Here is a 16,629-nt window from a genome sequence, read left to right on the forward strand (position 1 = left end):
CACAGCTCTGCTCTGGGGAATACACTTCTACAGGCCCCCTTCAGACCACAGCAGCAAGGCTTATGAGTCACATTTTTTTTGGCAGAGTTTCAATCTGTTTCTAAACCATGTCTGTTCATGAATGGGACTACCCATGGCTCCTTCAGCTATGGGTTGCCACTTCATGTGGCACTGGATGTAGTGGTCACAGAGAATCTGGGACCAGTACAAGGCTGGGAACATAGGATGTTGCTGATGTGTGGCTTCCCAGCAGCTCGGTTCTCAATACAGACCATTTGTTCTCTGTCCTGCAGGAGCGGCCAAGCCAAGCAATGCCAGCAGATGCTACCTAAGACAGCTCACCCAGATTTGAGGCTCCCATATGTTAGGAATTGGAGTGTTTGTTGTGGCCCCATAAAGTTTTTCTGCTCTTGTCGAAACATACTATTTTAATCGCCAAAATACAAAGACTTTGAAAATATTTTCCTACTGACATTCATGAGTATGTAAGTATCAAATTAGTACACTTTCAGATTAGAGTATTTCATGTTTAAAACTGACATTTGTGTTTCATTAGTAATGTGTTGAGCTGGGTGGTGGTGGCGCACACCTTTAATTCCAGACTAGGAAGGCAGAAGCAGGCAGATCTCTGAGTTCTGAGTTGGAGGTCAACCTGGTCTAAGAAGCAAGTTCCAGGACAGTGAGGGCTACATAGAGAAACCCTGTCTTGAAAAACAAAACAAGCAAACAAAAAATATTAAATTAATGGTTTGGAATAGGACAGAATTTCAGCCTCTGCCATTCTTTTGCTTACTTATGTGTTTTCAACATTGACAATTATTAAAATATTGATCAACTCTGAAAGATACTGAAGACAATTTGCAAATTCTCAGCCAGGATTTAATTTCTTATGCAAAAAAAAAAAAAAAGAACACACCCATCTCACAAATGTGCTTTTGTCCCTAATAAATAGTATAACTATATGTATACCAAAGGATTGTTCTATAATAGCTCTCTTTATAGTTTGTTACCTGCGGGCATTTACTTGACACATGTTAAGTACCTGTGTATTCAAGGGTGTGTAAAATTCCCCTGGGTGAAAGGAGATCCCAGGAAAGAATGTTTAAGAAGCTCCATTCAGTTCCACAGGCAAAAGTGCAAGAAGAAATTGACAGTCAACACAGGCCAGATTCCCGAGTATGGTTTTAAACATCTATTTGTGTTTTCAAAAATACAGCCAAAAGATACTTTAGATCCAGAAACAACGTACTCATGTGCCCCCATTTGTTTAAAAAGCTCTTTATTCTTTTATACCATCTTCATGTTTTAAGCTGTGTTGTTTCGTTAAGAGGACTGTGGCTGAGCTGGCAGGTCCTTGTCTGTCACCTAGCTCTGGCAGGAAGGCAGGCTGGACCTCAGGACTTAATTTTGTCTGCTTTTCACCTCAGATAATCTTGTTTATGGGCTGCTCAACAAATGTGTCTCCTTCCCCCTTGCTGTGAATTTTCCTCTTGTAATGGATTTTGTCGCAAGGAAACTTGGGAGGAAAACAACTTTTAATTTCTCAGCAATTTCTACAGATGAGAAACAAAGGACCTCAGCTACTCATTAAGAACCTGGGATTTATAAGACACAGCACTGTGCCTTACAGGTCACGCAATTCCTGCTTATCAGAAAGTACGACTGGATAGCAGTCAATGCGTGGACTCTGGAATCGGCCTAAGTTCAAATTCTGGCTCTGCCACTTACAAGTTGGTGTGATTTTATGACATTCCTGTATTCCTTTCCATAGGAAGATAAGCAGATTTAAAAAAAGAAAAAATTTGCTACAAATGACTTCTAGCGGTGTCTTGCGTACAGTCAGTACTCAGAGCATTTTAACAAAAAGCATTCAAGATGTTTAAAATTTGATAATCCCTGACATGCTAATTTATAAACATAAAATACTGGGATTTTGCTGGTAGTAATTAATCTTCCTTTCACCGATTCTACCCTTCGTTAAGCAGATCTTTATCTAACATCCACTAAGTATAAGATGTGAGTGAGACAAAGTTAAATCAGAATGTATGTGTGTGTGTGTGTGTGTGTGTGTGTGTGTGTGTGGCATAGGGTTATTGGGTTACAGTGCAAGACACCCAAATAAGCAGTTATTGATGGAGGATGTTCATTTTTAGAACACAGAGCAGGGGATGCTGAGGAATAGGGTGAACTGGAGACAGGGATGGGGAAATGCTTGGGCTCAGACCAGAAAAGCTAAGGACACTGACACGACTCTGTTTGTTTCAAACCCTCAGGAGGGAAAGACCATGTAGAGGAGTCGCTGAAGTCAGGCGCTTTTGGGAGTAGGGTAGATCCATAATGCTGACGTTTGTTCATGTATTCCAGACCGGAAACACAGAGGGGTTGCCTTTTTCAGCTTAGCATTAATCGGGTCAAAATGAAGACAATTCACAGCCTATTGTTTCCTTTGTTTGTTTGTTTTTAAAGTTCTGCAGTTTAAGGCCATGTGTACTTACAGAGACTGAAATTCCAGGTTACCCTTGCGGGGATGGGGGACGCATCGGAGAAGCTGGTGAGAAGGTGGACTGGGGTAAGGCTGTGGAGCCTGAGCACTAACTAGGAAGGCTTGGTTGGGGGACGTCAAAGTCTGGTCTAAGAAGAGGCCAAAGGTAAGCCCAGTGGGTGGGAAGATAGTTCGGAGATCAGAGGTCAGATGGGGCAAGAGGAGCGAAAGGCTAAGCAGCGGACAGGACAGTGACTAGTCCCAGGCCGACACACTGCACTTTCATCCAGAAGAGTGATAGATGGCAAACCCAGAACCAAACGAAAAGACCGTGCTCACATCCCTGATGCGGCTGCAGGAGAAAGGAAGACAAGATGGCCGCCAGCCACTAGTGTTGACTTGAGCAACTGGGATAGATCCTTGCTGGGAGACACCGCCCCAACCCTGCACACCCCTGATCAGGAGTGGTGGGCTTTGGGATGAATTAGGCAAACCTGACCAGCCTCTGGTTATCTTGATAAACTGCCTGTTACCATTTCATTGTAACTCTAAATTTAAGAACTGACCTCAACGTCTATATGAAAATATTAATGAAGCTGCCCCTCAGAAATGCTGTTCACATAGCTCTTATAAACTGTTGTACTAGAATGGCATAGGAACCCTAGGCTTTTAACTTTTAAAAATATTTTGTGTTTATTTTGTGCATGCATGCTTCTGTTTATGTACATACAGAGACCCTTGGAAGCCAGAAGAGGGCATTGGGACCCCTAGAGCAGTGGTTCTCACCCTTCCTAATACAGTTCCTCGTGTTCTGGTGACCTACAACCATAAAATTATTTTGTTGCTATTTCGTAACTGTAATTTTGCTACTGTTATGTATCGAATTGTAAATATCTGATATGTGATCCCTGTGGTTGCGAATCACTGCCCTAGAACCAGGCAGTTGTGAGTTGCTGGGTTGGGTGCTAGAAACTGAACTCTGGGTTCTCTGGAAGAGCAGTATGTGCCCTCTTAACCAAGCAGTTATCTCTATCTATCTATCTATCTATCTATCTATCTATCTATCTATCTATCTATCTATTTATTGAGGCAGGGTTTCTCTGTATAGCTCTGACTGTCCTGGAACTCAGTCTGTAGACCAGGCTGGCCTTAGACTCACAGAGAACTGCCTAACTCTGTTTCCTGCATGCTGGAATTAAAGGCATGAGCCGCCACCGCCCAGCTGCCCTTTCACTTTTTAATACTGCTTTTTTTTTAATCAAAAGCATATTCAAAACAATCTTCTTTTACCTAATATAGTTTAGTGAGAAACTCAGTTAAACTTGCCCATGGCAATTTGTGTACAGAGCCTAAAAGTAGTCAAGGAAGGTCAGCTGCTATTTCATACAGTGCATCAGACTTCTGATGCCTAAAATCATTGTAAAGAATCATAGTATTTACAACGGTACAGAAGACAATATGCACCCAGATCCTTACATATAAACATTACAAAATTAGGTAGTTCTTTCCTCCAACTTGTAGCATTTCAAGAGTAATAAATTTAACTCAACATTTACTTAAGAATTAACATAAGAGTTAGGGAGGGGCTCACTAGGGACGTTCTTCCTCAGGTTGGGGTTTGGATATTCTATTCTGCATAGACAGAAAAAAAAAATCAATTACAATTACCCCTAACGAAGTTTTTGACGAATCATTGACCTGACAATGTTTCCCAAACATTGGAGCCACTCAAAAATATTTCCAAAGTTAAATAAGTTTGAAAAATGTTGGTTTGCAACACGTAGCTAGTTTGCTATTGACACACAGACTTCCTCTCCTCTTTGGGGGGGATGGAGACAGACTCTCAGTAGGTGTCCCAAGCTGTGTGCAGTGATGAACTTTGCATACATAACGTGTTTTTATACACATGCAATCTATGGTAAGATTTAGCTTGTAAATTAGATGGAGATTAATAGTAATCATAAGAGATAATAGTTATAACTATATAATAAAATGTATGTGTATGGGGTCTCTCTCTCAAAATATATTATTTTTATGGTACTTTTGATGATGCGTGATATACCTACCTGATGAGATGAACTGAGGTGGTTGGTGTAGGCACTCTGACATAATGTGTGGATACAACACAAGGGTTGCTTAAACTCAAACATTGCCATTCTAAGCAGTGCATCAGATAATGGACCAAGCTACCGACTGAGGCTCTGCAGTGGATACTCTGGAGAAAGGAGTGAACCACATCCTGAGTGGACAGAGCAGAATGGGACAAGAGTTCATCATGCCACCCAGAATGGCAAGCAATCTGAGACTTAGACATTGTTACCTCTAAGAGTTTTCATTTAATACTTTTGAACTCTGGTTGACTCCAATATCCAAAACCACAGGAGGTGACACTGTGGGCAGAGGACGACCACCATATGGCATTATGATGACATGACATCGTACAATGGGAACTGTCAGAAGTACGTTTAGAATGGAGAGTTCCAAACATATTTAACTATGGAAAATTACTGCAAGCATAGCTTAAGAACTTCTGGCCTCGATCAGCAGGGCTGGGGAGACAACTCAAGAGTTAAGAGCGCTTGCTGCTCTTGCAGAGATCCATTCCCAGCAGCCACATTTGGTGGCTTGTGACTACCTATAACATCAGTGCCAGGAGATCCAGCACCCTCTTCTGGCCTCCACGGGGCATTTGCATGCATGTATGCACACACACGCATGCACACACACACACACACACACAAATCAAATAATAACATAATGGATTCTGGGTTTTTATACATAACCAGAGGTTTCTTGCCTTTGAAAACAAACAAAATTTACAACTGGCAGAATTTGTTTAGCTATCTAGTATGTGAAGGCCCTGTAAAAACGTGCATCAGGGACTACATTGGGTATTTAGAGCTCTTTTAAATAAAGCTTCCCTTGGACTTCTTTACAAACAATTTCACAATAAAACCAGCCAAAGAAACCAGTGAATAGAAGTGACCAGGTAGATTTCATGGCATCTTTGCTTCACTGAACCAACACTGCCTCTGTGTTTGGATCTAAAGCATCAGAATGCGGTCTTCTAAGTATGATGTTTCAGAGACAATATCTGGAATTAAAAACAATTAGAATCCTCCATGAAGACGGCCAAGTGTGTTTTTAAACCATGTATTTTCATAACTCGGGATTTCTCAATTGAGAGTGGCAGGGAAAACATCAAGAACTAGCTAAAGAGAACAAAGGGACCAGGGCATTGAGATGAATGAGAAATCAAAAGCTCACTGAGGTCAGCACCGCTTTGTTTGGTCCAAGCTGACCGACATAGTGAACTCTGGCATGCCAGCGTCATCCTCCCTGGAAGGCAGATTTTGTTACACTTCCCACGAAATCTTCCGACATCACCTAAGCTGTTCCTTTACAGCTATCAGTCTCTGATAAAGTTTATTTGAGAATGATATTATTTACAACTATTGTGCTATTTCATATTTTTTTTTCCACATAAAAAAGGTTCTTTTCTACCCTGGATGCCAAGGCTACAGGTTGAGCACCTCTAATTTGTAAATCTAAAAACTGAAAATGCCTCCAAACACAAACTGGTGTTTAGCTTGTGCAAACTCCTGCCTAACCTCAGGTGAGCTTCCATCACCAGCTGGTACTTAAAAAAAAAAAAATCTGTATAAGATGACCCCCAAGCTCTTTAAATAAAATGTATATGAAATAACTTATGGGTTTAAATTTGGATCCCATCCTAAGATATCTTACTATGCATATGTAAATACTCCGAGTATTTCAGAGGAAGGCTATTCCAAGCCCGCCCAGTGTCGTGCACACCACAGGGTCCTTCAGCTTATGCAGGTGGGAAATGCACATGAATTTTCCTGCTGACCACGTAATTTGTGTGTGGACATTAGTTCTGGTTATCAAACAACAGATGATGGGGGACTACCTCTTACTTTATGCAAACAGAAATTAATCACTTGTAAACATTTTACATTATTTTTTTTTCAAATACTTTTGAGAACACCATTGAAGGTCTTTGCATCCTTGTGGGTGGCAGGGAGAGGCGTGAGACTTGTGTAGTCTTGAGAGTAAGTAGCCCTGCCAGTTTTGGAGCCTCCTGTCCTCTGGCTACTTCACTGTGGCTCACTTTATTCTTAAAAATTTCTAAACTTTATTGAGCAAAACTTACAAATAAATAAAAGCACAACAAACACACACACACACACACACACACACACACCCCTTTGGAAAAAATCGGATGTGATAGTGTACACCTTTCATGCCAGTGCCTGGGAGGAAGAGGCAGGAGGATCTCTGTGAGTCTGAGGCCAGCCTGGCCTACAAAGTGAGATCCAGGACAGGTAGAACTACACAGTGAAATCCTGTCTCTAAATAAATAAATAATAAAAATACAACACACCAAAACTAACCCTCAGAAAGAACCCCCCAAAGCCTTCTTTACAGTTCCAATGGACACTGGAGCAGAAGCCGTGACACTCCACATTAAGCATTGTACTGCAGTTTTGAATATATCGTGCACACTTATCTACCACCAAAGCCAAAAAGACTCGCGACACAATTAGAATGAGGAAAACTGAATGCAGGCAAAGGATCAGAGGTTCAAAGTCATCTTTGGCTACATGGCAAGTTAGAGGGCAGCCTGGGCTACATAGGACTCTATCTCAAAACCCCAAACGTTAATTAATTTAAAAGTAATTTTAAGGACGCTTTGAGACAAGATCAGGATGTACACGTGTAGAGTAAAAAGGAAAAGAAAATCTCTGCTTGGCAGCACACACACGGGAGAAAGCTTGTGAAACTGATCCGTGATTCACAGAATCAAGAGTCTGAGACTCTTGGAGCTCTTGGGAACTGCTGGAAATTACAAGGCAAGTATAACCGTAGTTTTTCCGAACACCCTCAGACCTCTTCTGTGTTGCAAGTTCTTCTGTCAGCCTGGCTTGAATAAAGAAATAGAGCAAGTGCTGATATCAGATATTTGGCTTGGACTATTATTTCTTTCTTCATGGATTTTGGAGGTCATGAGTATCTAAAAAATTCATTTGGTAAAATGACAATGAATTTTAGCCAGCTGTTAAAACTACTTGAAAACTATTTGCTCTTGAGTGTGTAAGCTGATGACTTGTGCCTAAGAGATATTTATTTATGGGCTTTTCTTCATCAGTAGAAATGGTTACTATCATAGAATATGAATGGAAACATTCATAACTGAATGCCCAACTCTGGGAGGAGGAGGTTTAGTCCTTCGCTCTCCTGTGTTTTGGGGGTCATAGCAATTCTGGCCCAGGAGAATTTAAGGAGATAGTAAATGAAGAAGTAAATATTATCTTGTTAAAGAAAAACAAAGTTAAGGAATAATAATTAGTGTTCTTCCATCAGATGACAACTGAATGTTAAAATCTACCATTCTTCTGCTCAACTTTTCCAGGCCATTTGCTTGCCTGGCTATTGACTGGACAAGATGATACTGATTCATTATTCTGGAAAAATTACACTAAAAAGCAGACAGTATGTGGTCTTCCAACCATTTTATTATATTTCTCATGGGTTTTTTTATAATTTTCTTTTAAGCAGATATAAAAATTTCAGCCATAGTGTCTACTCACAATTTCCATTAATGAACAGACTTGCCATTTCAGCTGTACATGGGGCTTGGCATGGATCTGAAGGTTCCTTTTGGTCTTCATGGATAGAACATGTGCTTTTCCTCATGGACAGCTAGGCTGTGTGACATCCACATATAGCACCAAGCTCCTTGCCCAGCCAGGGTGGTTAATTTCTCGGATACTTTGTGGAAAAATTTGGCTACAGGTCAACTATGTCCAGACTACAGTTATGAGTTTGAGTACAGAATTGATACATGAAGGAAAAAATGTCTGAGAACTATAGTTTTTTAAACTTTCAAAATTGAATGTCATTTTTAAAAGTATAACTGGAGAGCTCGGCATGGTGGCACATGCCATAAATCCGTTGTCACTTGGGAGGCGAGACAGGGAAAGAATTGAGAAATGACTGCTGAAAATGGTGGCATTTGTCTGTTTATGTCACCAGTCATTGTTGCTGTTCTGATCTTAACTGCAGAGTAGGCACCTCCCAGAGTCAGTTTTCCAGTCCCCACAGAATGCTGGGAAACTAGGGGGACCCAGCTGAGGGCTGCAAGGCTGTCTTCACGGCCTTGTCCTTGGGCAGGCAACCCTGGGGGTGTAAAGACAATTTCTCCTGGCAATGCTGGGCATCTGTCGTGTTCCTCCAACTATGTAAAAGACTTGAAAAGGAAAGCTGACTTACAGCACATCTCCGCCAGTGGTCTCCTTCCTGCTAAGCAGCGTGGGCACGATATTAGAAAGAACTCTTTCCTCACAAGCTTATCTTCCGGCTTTGTGTGTGTTGGGGGAGGGGCAATCGGTAAACACAAGCCCAGCATAATTAATCCATGTGGCATGTTATCATGCTGGAGGGTGATAAGTACTACTGAGAAAAATAATACAGAAGCAGAGAGTGAGGAGTCAAGGAGTGGAAGAAGGAAGATGTTAAGAGGAAGATGTCAGGAGGATTTTGCTAGAATGTTCTAAGGATGGTCTGAGAACCACAGGAAGTCATGGGAGTAGGGGAGTCACATGACAACATGTTAAAAGCATTCTCTTTCAGTAGTCCTGGGAGAGGCTTCATCAAAGGGGGTCTGAAAGACAACTCTGCTAACAGGTGTCTCAAAGTTTGCACAAGCAGCTACTGAAAGGAGGAAGATTTGAACCCTGGTGGAATGAGGGTTTGGGGAAAAAGATGGGTTAGGACGCGACCGCTTAAAATACTCTGGTCCTTCTGCTCCGGCCTTAGGTCCCCCTCCCCCGAGAGTAAGGGCCCAGACAGACTGTTTGCCTTGGGACCGCAGGACCTCTCCACCTGCTACAGTTGTAGGCACCGGGACCTGCTTCCCTCCCAAGAGGAGTCTCAGGTCCAGCTCAGAGCCTACTCATCAGTATTCCGCCCGCGGAGTCTCTCCCCGCCTCCTCCGTGCATCCGGCTTCTGCCTTCCTCCCTGAGACATTCCCCTGAGGTCCCAGCAATCCCATCGCCCCGCCTGCCCCTTGTCCTGGGTCCTCAATCCACCCTGCACTGGCTCTTGCCCAGAGGCCTTTGCCACCCGCGCGCCTCTGCCAAGCCACGTAGGCTTTGCCCTAAGGTGGTGGCGGCCATAGTCTGCAGACTGAAGAGGGGGTGCCTTGCACCCAGCTCACAGGCACAGTGCCTGGGGTGGGAAGCCCACGCTAAAACATCCCTGCAACAGCTCCCTGGAGACATTCAACTTCCGTGCATCACATTAAATGTCCCCCGAGCCTCCTGCAATGCACCAGATCTCAAGGCAGACTCCAAAGGCACCTGCACTGCGCCCCCACTGGGATGCGCTGTGACCCAAAGAGGGACCGAGTACTGCAAACCTGGAGAACCCAGGGCGCGGGAATTCATGGGTGGGATGCATAGGACTCACCTTGTGCAATTTCCACATAGCCCCCAAAGCCTTGACTTCGTGGCTGGAGTGTTTGCCCTCCTCCAGGCACTGGTAGCACACGGGCATCTTGCACTGCACGCAGTACATGCTGTGATTCTCCAGCTCATGGTCTGTGCAGGTGGAGACCTTGCGCGGGCTCAGGCGCCGGCTTACCCGGCCTTGGGCTGGGGGCACCAAACGGTGTTTGGCTAGGGGCCCCCGCGGCGGGTGGCAGCGCAGGCGGCAAGGGTCGCAGTAGAAGACATCGCACTGTTCGCACATGACCGTGGCTTCCTTGGGCGCCTTCTCGCAGAGCTGGCACTTGAGGGCCGCGGCTTTGCTCTGTTGGTAGCGGTCAATGACCCCTTCCAGGACGCGGTTCTTGGGGAAGCCACGGAGTCCCCGGTCATCCAAGATGAGGCTGCGGTGGCACTGGGGACAGGTGATGCAGGAGTTGCGGGGCACCGGGGCCAAAGCCGGTGACAGGTGGGTGGGCGGTGGCGGCATAGCAGGGGGAAAAACGCGGACGCCGTTGGGTGACTTCTGGCACGGAGTAGTGGGGGCGCTGGCGAAACCTCCGTAGGAGCCATAGCCGCTGTCCGCCTCGCTGTACAGGCTCATCTTGTCCAGGTCCAGATAGTCATAGTCGGAGACCCCAGAGCCCGAGGCCCGACGGCTCTGAGGGGATTCGGACTCCGGGGTCTGCACCAGGATATTGCGGGCGCACGCCTGACATAAATTGTGAGAGCAAGGCAGGATGATGGGCTCCCGATAGAAGGAGCCGCACACAGGGCATTTTAACTCTTCTTCCATCTCTTCCATGGGGACCTGGCTGGAAGCGAGGCAGCAGCGGCTGCAGCAGAAGAGGCCTGACCGGGCGAAGCGGCCGATGGGCCTACGGTGTCCAGCACCTTGGCCAGCGGCGGCGGTGGTGGCGCCTTCCCCCGTCGCCTCAGCGCCGACTCCCCGCGACGCGCTCGCTCTGCCAGCCGCTGAGCCTCCGCGCAGCGCGCCAGCCCGGGCCCGCCCCCTCCGCGGCTAGTCCCGCCCTGCCAGGGAGCCGAGACTCGGCGGAGGGCGCCCGTGAGAGCACCGTTCTCATTGGCCTCCCGCCCTGTCTGTCTCCTCTCCACTGCAGGCCCCAGGGGGCTCAGTGGAGTCTGAGCTGGAGCCCTGGCTTCGCTTGCTGGCTGCTGTGGGATCTCGGGAGGGGGTTGGCGCGCGAGCCGAGAGGGAGGAGTGGGGCTGGGTGATTCATTCCTCGCCCCGTTTCCTTCCGAGCTCGGGTGCCGTCACCCCGGAGCGGGGGGCGTGAGAACCCCTCCCGGTCGCGAGTGGGTTGCTGCTGCCTGTCGCCTGCGCTTGGCGCTTGCCTTCCAGCTCTGGTCTGTGCGCCCACCCACCCTCCGCTAGCGCAGCGCACCGCGGAGGATGCTCCTTCTCCTTCCGCTGCTGGCAGCGAGCAGGCACCTCCCCCGGGCCTTCCTGGAGGCATTTGGGCTTTTCTCCAGCTTCCAGAAGCCGCTGGAGCGCCCGCATCCATGGAGTTTGGGGGAGTTGGTTGTGTGCCATGGCTACAGTACCCCCTCCATGCCCTTCCCCCGTAGCTCTTTTCCCCTCTCCGAGGCTAAGACTCAGCATTCCTCCAAAGCTGAGCCACCATCGCTGTTTGCTTTAAATACGCAGAGAGGCCCCTTCGTCTTGGAGTAAAGGTCCCTCGGTTCCTCTCACCCTCCCAGCTTCCCAAAACTCATCCTTCAACATCTGGCTGGGTTTTGCAAGGGGTCCCAGGAATGCTAGTTGTGTTGAGGCAGGGATGGTTTGTGTATTTCTGAGCGTCTGTCATTTGGTAACTAGCTAGCTGTGTGAACGAATCACTGTGAGACTGCAGATTCCCAGTGTTTGATTCCAAACAACATCATCCAATGTCACATGCCCTGAGTATCTACCATAAATTCCAGAAAGGGGGTGGTGCCTTTTTTCCAATTCTGTGCGGTGATGAGGGACTTAGTGATAGCCCTTCTATACTGGCAGGTTTCTCCTTCCCCAAAACCTTGCTGGACATAATGGGTCCTGCCCTTTACCTTCATAACCCTTTATGTGACAATGATAGAATCTTTGAATCAAGATATCAACCTGTTAATCAATGGTAGAATCTTAAAATCGAGTCACATTCTAAGGAAGTAATTTATCAACATAGTTGATTTTCTGAGTGATTCATGAAGCAAATGACAATTTTTTTCCAAGTTCCGTGTGATCTTCCAAATTTTCAACTTCCAGAAGATAGGTTGATAATTCATAACTACATTTATAACTGGAAAGCTCTTTTGCCTAGGAAAAAGAATTAACTTCTATAATCTCACCTTTGGAGTAATGGTACAAATAAAAAGGATTGCTTCTTTCAAATGTATTTTTAATACCATGACAACAGTAGTTGATCTTTGGTTGTATGGGAGGAAAATTCACATTGTTTTTTAAAACTCATTAGTCACAAATCCTATGGGGTTGATTTCTAACCCAGATTTTACTTAGTTAAGACCAGAGCTGCTAAAGGTAGATACAGTCTGCTTATAGGCACAGAATTTCTTCAGGTGTCATTGGGGCATTATCTCCATTTTACAGGACACATATGCTCTATTAGTCCACTTTGCTCAGATCAAGTAGTTAGCTCCTAAAAAACTGGTAGAAAGGAGCATCCATGCCCTTGGAAACAGCAGTCCTTTCATGGATTTTGCATTCCCCTGCACAAGTCACAGAAGCCCTGGCTAGCAAAGCAAGGAGCTGTTATTGTTCCTGAGCCTCGGCTTCACTCATCAAGGTACACCGTGATTGGGGTGTCAAGAGCAAAATGCAGGTTGTTCTTGGTTCACAGGAAGGGTGGTCTGAGGGAATGTCCGATGGTATGACCCAGTGTCCAGTACAAAGAGCCTCAGTACAATGCAGTTTTAAAGCACAGCGAATGCATAGTTGATCTATTAGGAAATACCTTGAGATGAATTAGCTGTTAGGTCTGCTCGGTCAGGAACTCATCAGTCATTCCCAGGGAGTTCTCAGAATAACTGTCTTTTGTTGAGAAGTCCCCTCTTTCAGGCATCATGACTAGATTCAATCCCTGTAATAAGACCACCTAGGCACAACTATCCCATCTTCAGACTAGTGAACTGAAGCTAAGAAAACATGCTAGAGTAACCTTTCAAGACCTAATGCTGATGAGGCTGTGGTTTGAAGCCAAGAGCAGGAAAGGTTGTGGTTCCTTTTGTCCATTCACCAAAGAAATACTGAGTTGTATTCTGCCAGGTTCTGTGTGGAAAATCCAACAACAACAACAACAACAACAACCTGAAATGGACATTGTTAAAACTTTTGCTCTCCTGCTTGCCTTCTCTGTGCGTTTACCATTTCTCTTGAATTCGTTTCTCTATTTTTATGGGCCTTGGAAGACGCTCCCTCATGCTGTACTATTGGACCACAATGCACTTTAAAGCCCACCCCCCAGTTATCTTTAAAAGGAATTTAAAAAATCTGAATGCAATTGATGACATTGTGGAAATGGCAGTCAACCAGGAGAGTAATTTCTGTTCCAGCTGGTGGTCCAGCCAGCCCTGGGCTGTGGGGCTGCCAGTCCTGTAGTTTCATCCCTCCTGGGGTAGTGACTCCAGATGTTCTCGTTGTAAAGTGCCGGATGTGGTCCCTTCAGCGATGGGCTGCACACATCACAAGTGCACTGGCAGCTTTTCCACTTTCTAAGAAAGGATGAATGTTTTCTAGGGAAAAGCAGAATTGCTCTTGTATTTTTGTTTAACTACAATGCTTGATGAGTAATTCCGTGTTCTTGAGTCTAAAGAGTGAGCCCAAGGAAGAAAGGATTTTCTGATATCTCTCCACATTCTCCTTTAGAGCTATTTCTCTCAAGATGAATGAGTGGGAGTATCAATGCGAGGAGCTGGTCATGGCTTTGATTCTTAAGATTTGCACACGCAAAAGCATTTAGTACTCACTGAGTACTACGAGTGTTTGCTGAGTGTGGTTTCAAATGCTGGCATTATGCTTCTTTTTCCAAAGGAAATTTATTCCTGTGGTGTAATTCATCCCATTAATATTGAATTTTGTGCTAATAATGTTTTGGACCACCCTCAAAGAGCTCCCATGTTTACTTGTGGTTGGTCTTGTTTTTGTATTTTTAAGACCATGGTAAGTGGAGCAGATTAAGAGTCCCCACCATTTGATATAGTGAAAGATGACCTCATGCAAAGTTTGTGACATTTCTACAGTAAATAATATTTTACTAATGCTTTGGGAAGACAGGACCAAAGAATCTGAGCAAATAGAGCCTTCCTGAATTAAATCAGCAAATACAACATGTAACAGGAATCCTAGGATGGGGGGAGGGCGGTGATGATCGAGGAAAAACACCATTGAAAATTCTTCCATATTAATCTCCCCACAGTAGTGTATCCAGGACCCCTCACCTACTAAGGGTCCCAGCTCCCTTAGCAGATCATAGAAAGTAATAATTGTCAGCAATTGGGTAAAAGGAATTGCAAGACTAATTACTGAAAGCAGGAAGGCTGGAGTAAACGTGTTTCCGGCCAGGCTTCCTGTGAGAGGATAACTCATAGAACTTGAACGTAAATGTACTGGGTAGTTCTGTGTCAACCTGACACAAGCTAAAGTCACCTGAGAGGAGGGAACCTCGGCTAAGAAAATGCCTCCATAAGATCGGGTTGTAGGGAAGGCTGTGGGGCATTTTTTTGTGATTGGTGATTGATGGAGGGACCAATCGTTGTGGGTGGTGTCATCCCTAGGCTGATGGTCCTGTGTTCTATAACATGCCATGGGGAGCAAGCCAGTAAGCAGCACCCTCTGTTGCCTCTGCATCAGCTCCTGCCTCAGGTTCCTGCCCTGTTTGAATTCCTGTCCTGACATCCTTCAGCAATGAACAGGTGCATGGAAGTGTTAGCCAAATAAATGCTTTCCTCCCCCACTTGCTTTTTGGTCATGGTGTTTCGTCGCAGCAATAGAAACCCTAACAAGGACAGAAGAGAAATCCAAACCAAGCCCACCTGTCAACATTAGTCCAAAAGATAGAGAATAGATTTGGAGAAGGACGATAACGCTAGAGTTTGCAGAGAAGAAAGGAGAGAGCTGAGAGAGAGTTTCTGCATGAAGGATGCATACGGAAGGTGTCCCTGCTATATGGATAAAAGGACCTTGAGGTAAAAAGAGCCATCATTGGAATTGCAATGTAGACAATTCCCAGAGCAACAAAGGACCAGGAATTATTCATACTCCCTATAGTCAGAATAAAAATCTATCATTTTTATGTATACATGAATGATCAGCAATAGTATTTAAAAGTAGCATTTATAGTGGCATCAAAAAAGATGAAATTGAATTAGTGCAATGTGTCCAAGATCTGTATGCTAAAAACTGTGGCATAGTTCAGAGAAAAAAAAACCAAGATGGCCTTAATAAGTAGAGAAAGATATAATGTTTATAGCTTGGCCAACCCAATATGGCTGACATAACAATTAACCCAAATTAGTCAATGGTGCCAATGCAATTGTGGTCAATACTCCATAAGTTTTTACTTTAGGGGAAAACTGACAAGCATTCAAATATTTACTTTAAGATGCAAAAGGCTGCCGGGCGGTGGTGGCGCACGCCTTTAATCCCAGCACTCGGGAGGCAGAGGCAGGCAGATCTCAGTGAGTTCGAGACCAGCCTGGTCTACAAGAGCTAGTTCCAGGACAGGCTCCAAAGCCACAGAGAAACCCTGCCTCGAAAAACCAAAAAAAAAAAAAAAAAAAAAAAAAAAAAAAGATGCAAAAGGCTAAAGAATTTTGAAAAGATTATACTTAAAAGACGTATGCTAACTGGTTAATACCCACTATAAAGCTACACTGATCAAGGCAGTGTACTGTGTTAGTCACTTAAGGATACACAGAGGAACACAAAACAATAGAATTCGCACATCCATGGTCACTTGGCTCTAAGTAAGGTTATGGAAATATCGAAGTTAACGATGCATCAAATCTTAAGTTCACCGATTTCACTATAGGAATCTATGTTGTGGGACACATCAACAAGCCAGCCATGGTCATACACACCTGTAATTCAGAACATGGGAGACTGAGGCGGCAAAAATTACGAATTTAAGACACGCTCAATGCGTGCAGAGAGACCCTATCCCAAAGACCAAAGTGAAAAGGAAACAAACAAGAACATCAAAAGATAAATGTACGCCTGTAGAAAGACTTCGTATTATCACCAACCCAATTAATAAATAATAAAAATAAATATGCACTGAACATATCCTCAAATAAATTCAATTGCATGCTTACCACAGAACATAGTGAAGCCATTTAAAAGAATGCATTTGTGTTAGGCAGGAGGTTAGCTCTGAGAGGGATTAACCTCAAAGATAGGATGTAAAGAACCAGTAGGCAAGTTCAAAGTCCTGACATATGGCATAAAAATAGTGGTGATGGTTGACTGGTGGTCAAGATGCTGGTTAGTGTAGCCCTTTGGATGGACCAGATCAGAACCTGTGGTGGTTTGAATAAAAATGGCCCCCATAAACTCATAGGAAGTGGCTCTATTAGGAGATGTGGTCCTGTTATGTTATTCAACAGTTGTGGCCTTGTTGAATAAA

At 44.7% G+C, this 16,629-nt stretch overlaps 1 protein-coding gene across 8 annotated transcripts in view; it reads right to left on the reverse strand.

Annotated features, from left to right (window-relative positions):
• The window catches only part of Trim9 (tripartite motif containing 9), a 102,675-nt gene extending 91,352 nt beyond the window's left edge, over positions 1-11,323 (reverse strand). For all 8 annotated transcript variants that reach the window (XM_050153703.1, XM_050153701.1, XM_050153708.1 and 5 more), the window contains exon 1: positions 9,975-11,323. In XM_050153703.1, the coding sequence (XP_050009660.1) occupies positions 9,975-10,796 (822 nt within the window). In that variant the 5' untranslated portion in view covers positions 10,797-11,323. The remainder of the gene's footprint in view (positions 1-9,974) is intronic.
• Between the last annotated feature and the right edge of the window lie 5,306 nt (positions 11,324-16,629).

The sequence above is a fragment of the Alexandromys fortis genome, unplaced genomic scaffold (assembly GCF_014885135.2).
Source record: "Alexandromys fortis isolate MF-2015 unplaced genomic scaffold, M_Fortis_MF-2015_v1.1 scaffold_82, whole genome shotgun sequence".
NCBI lineage: Eukaryota > Metazoa > Chordata > Mammalia > Rodentia > Cricetidae > Alexandromys > Alexandromys fortis.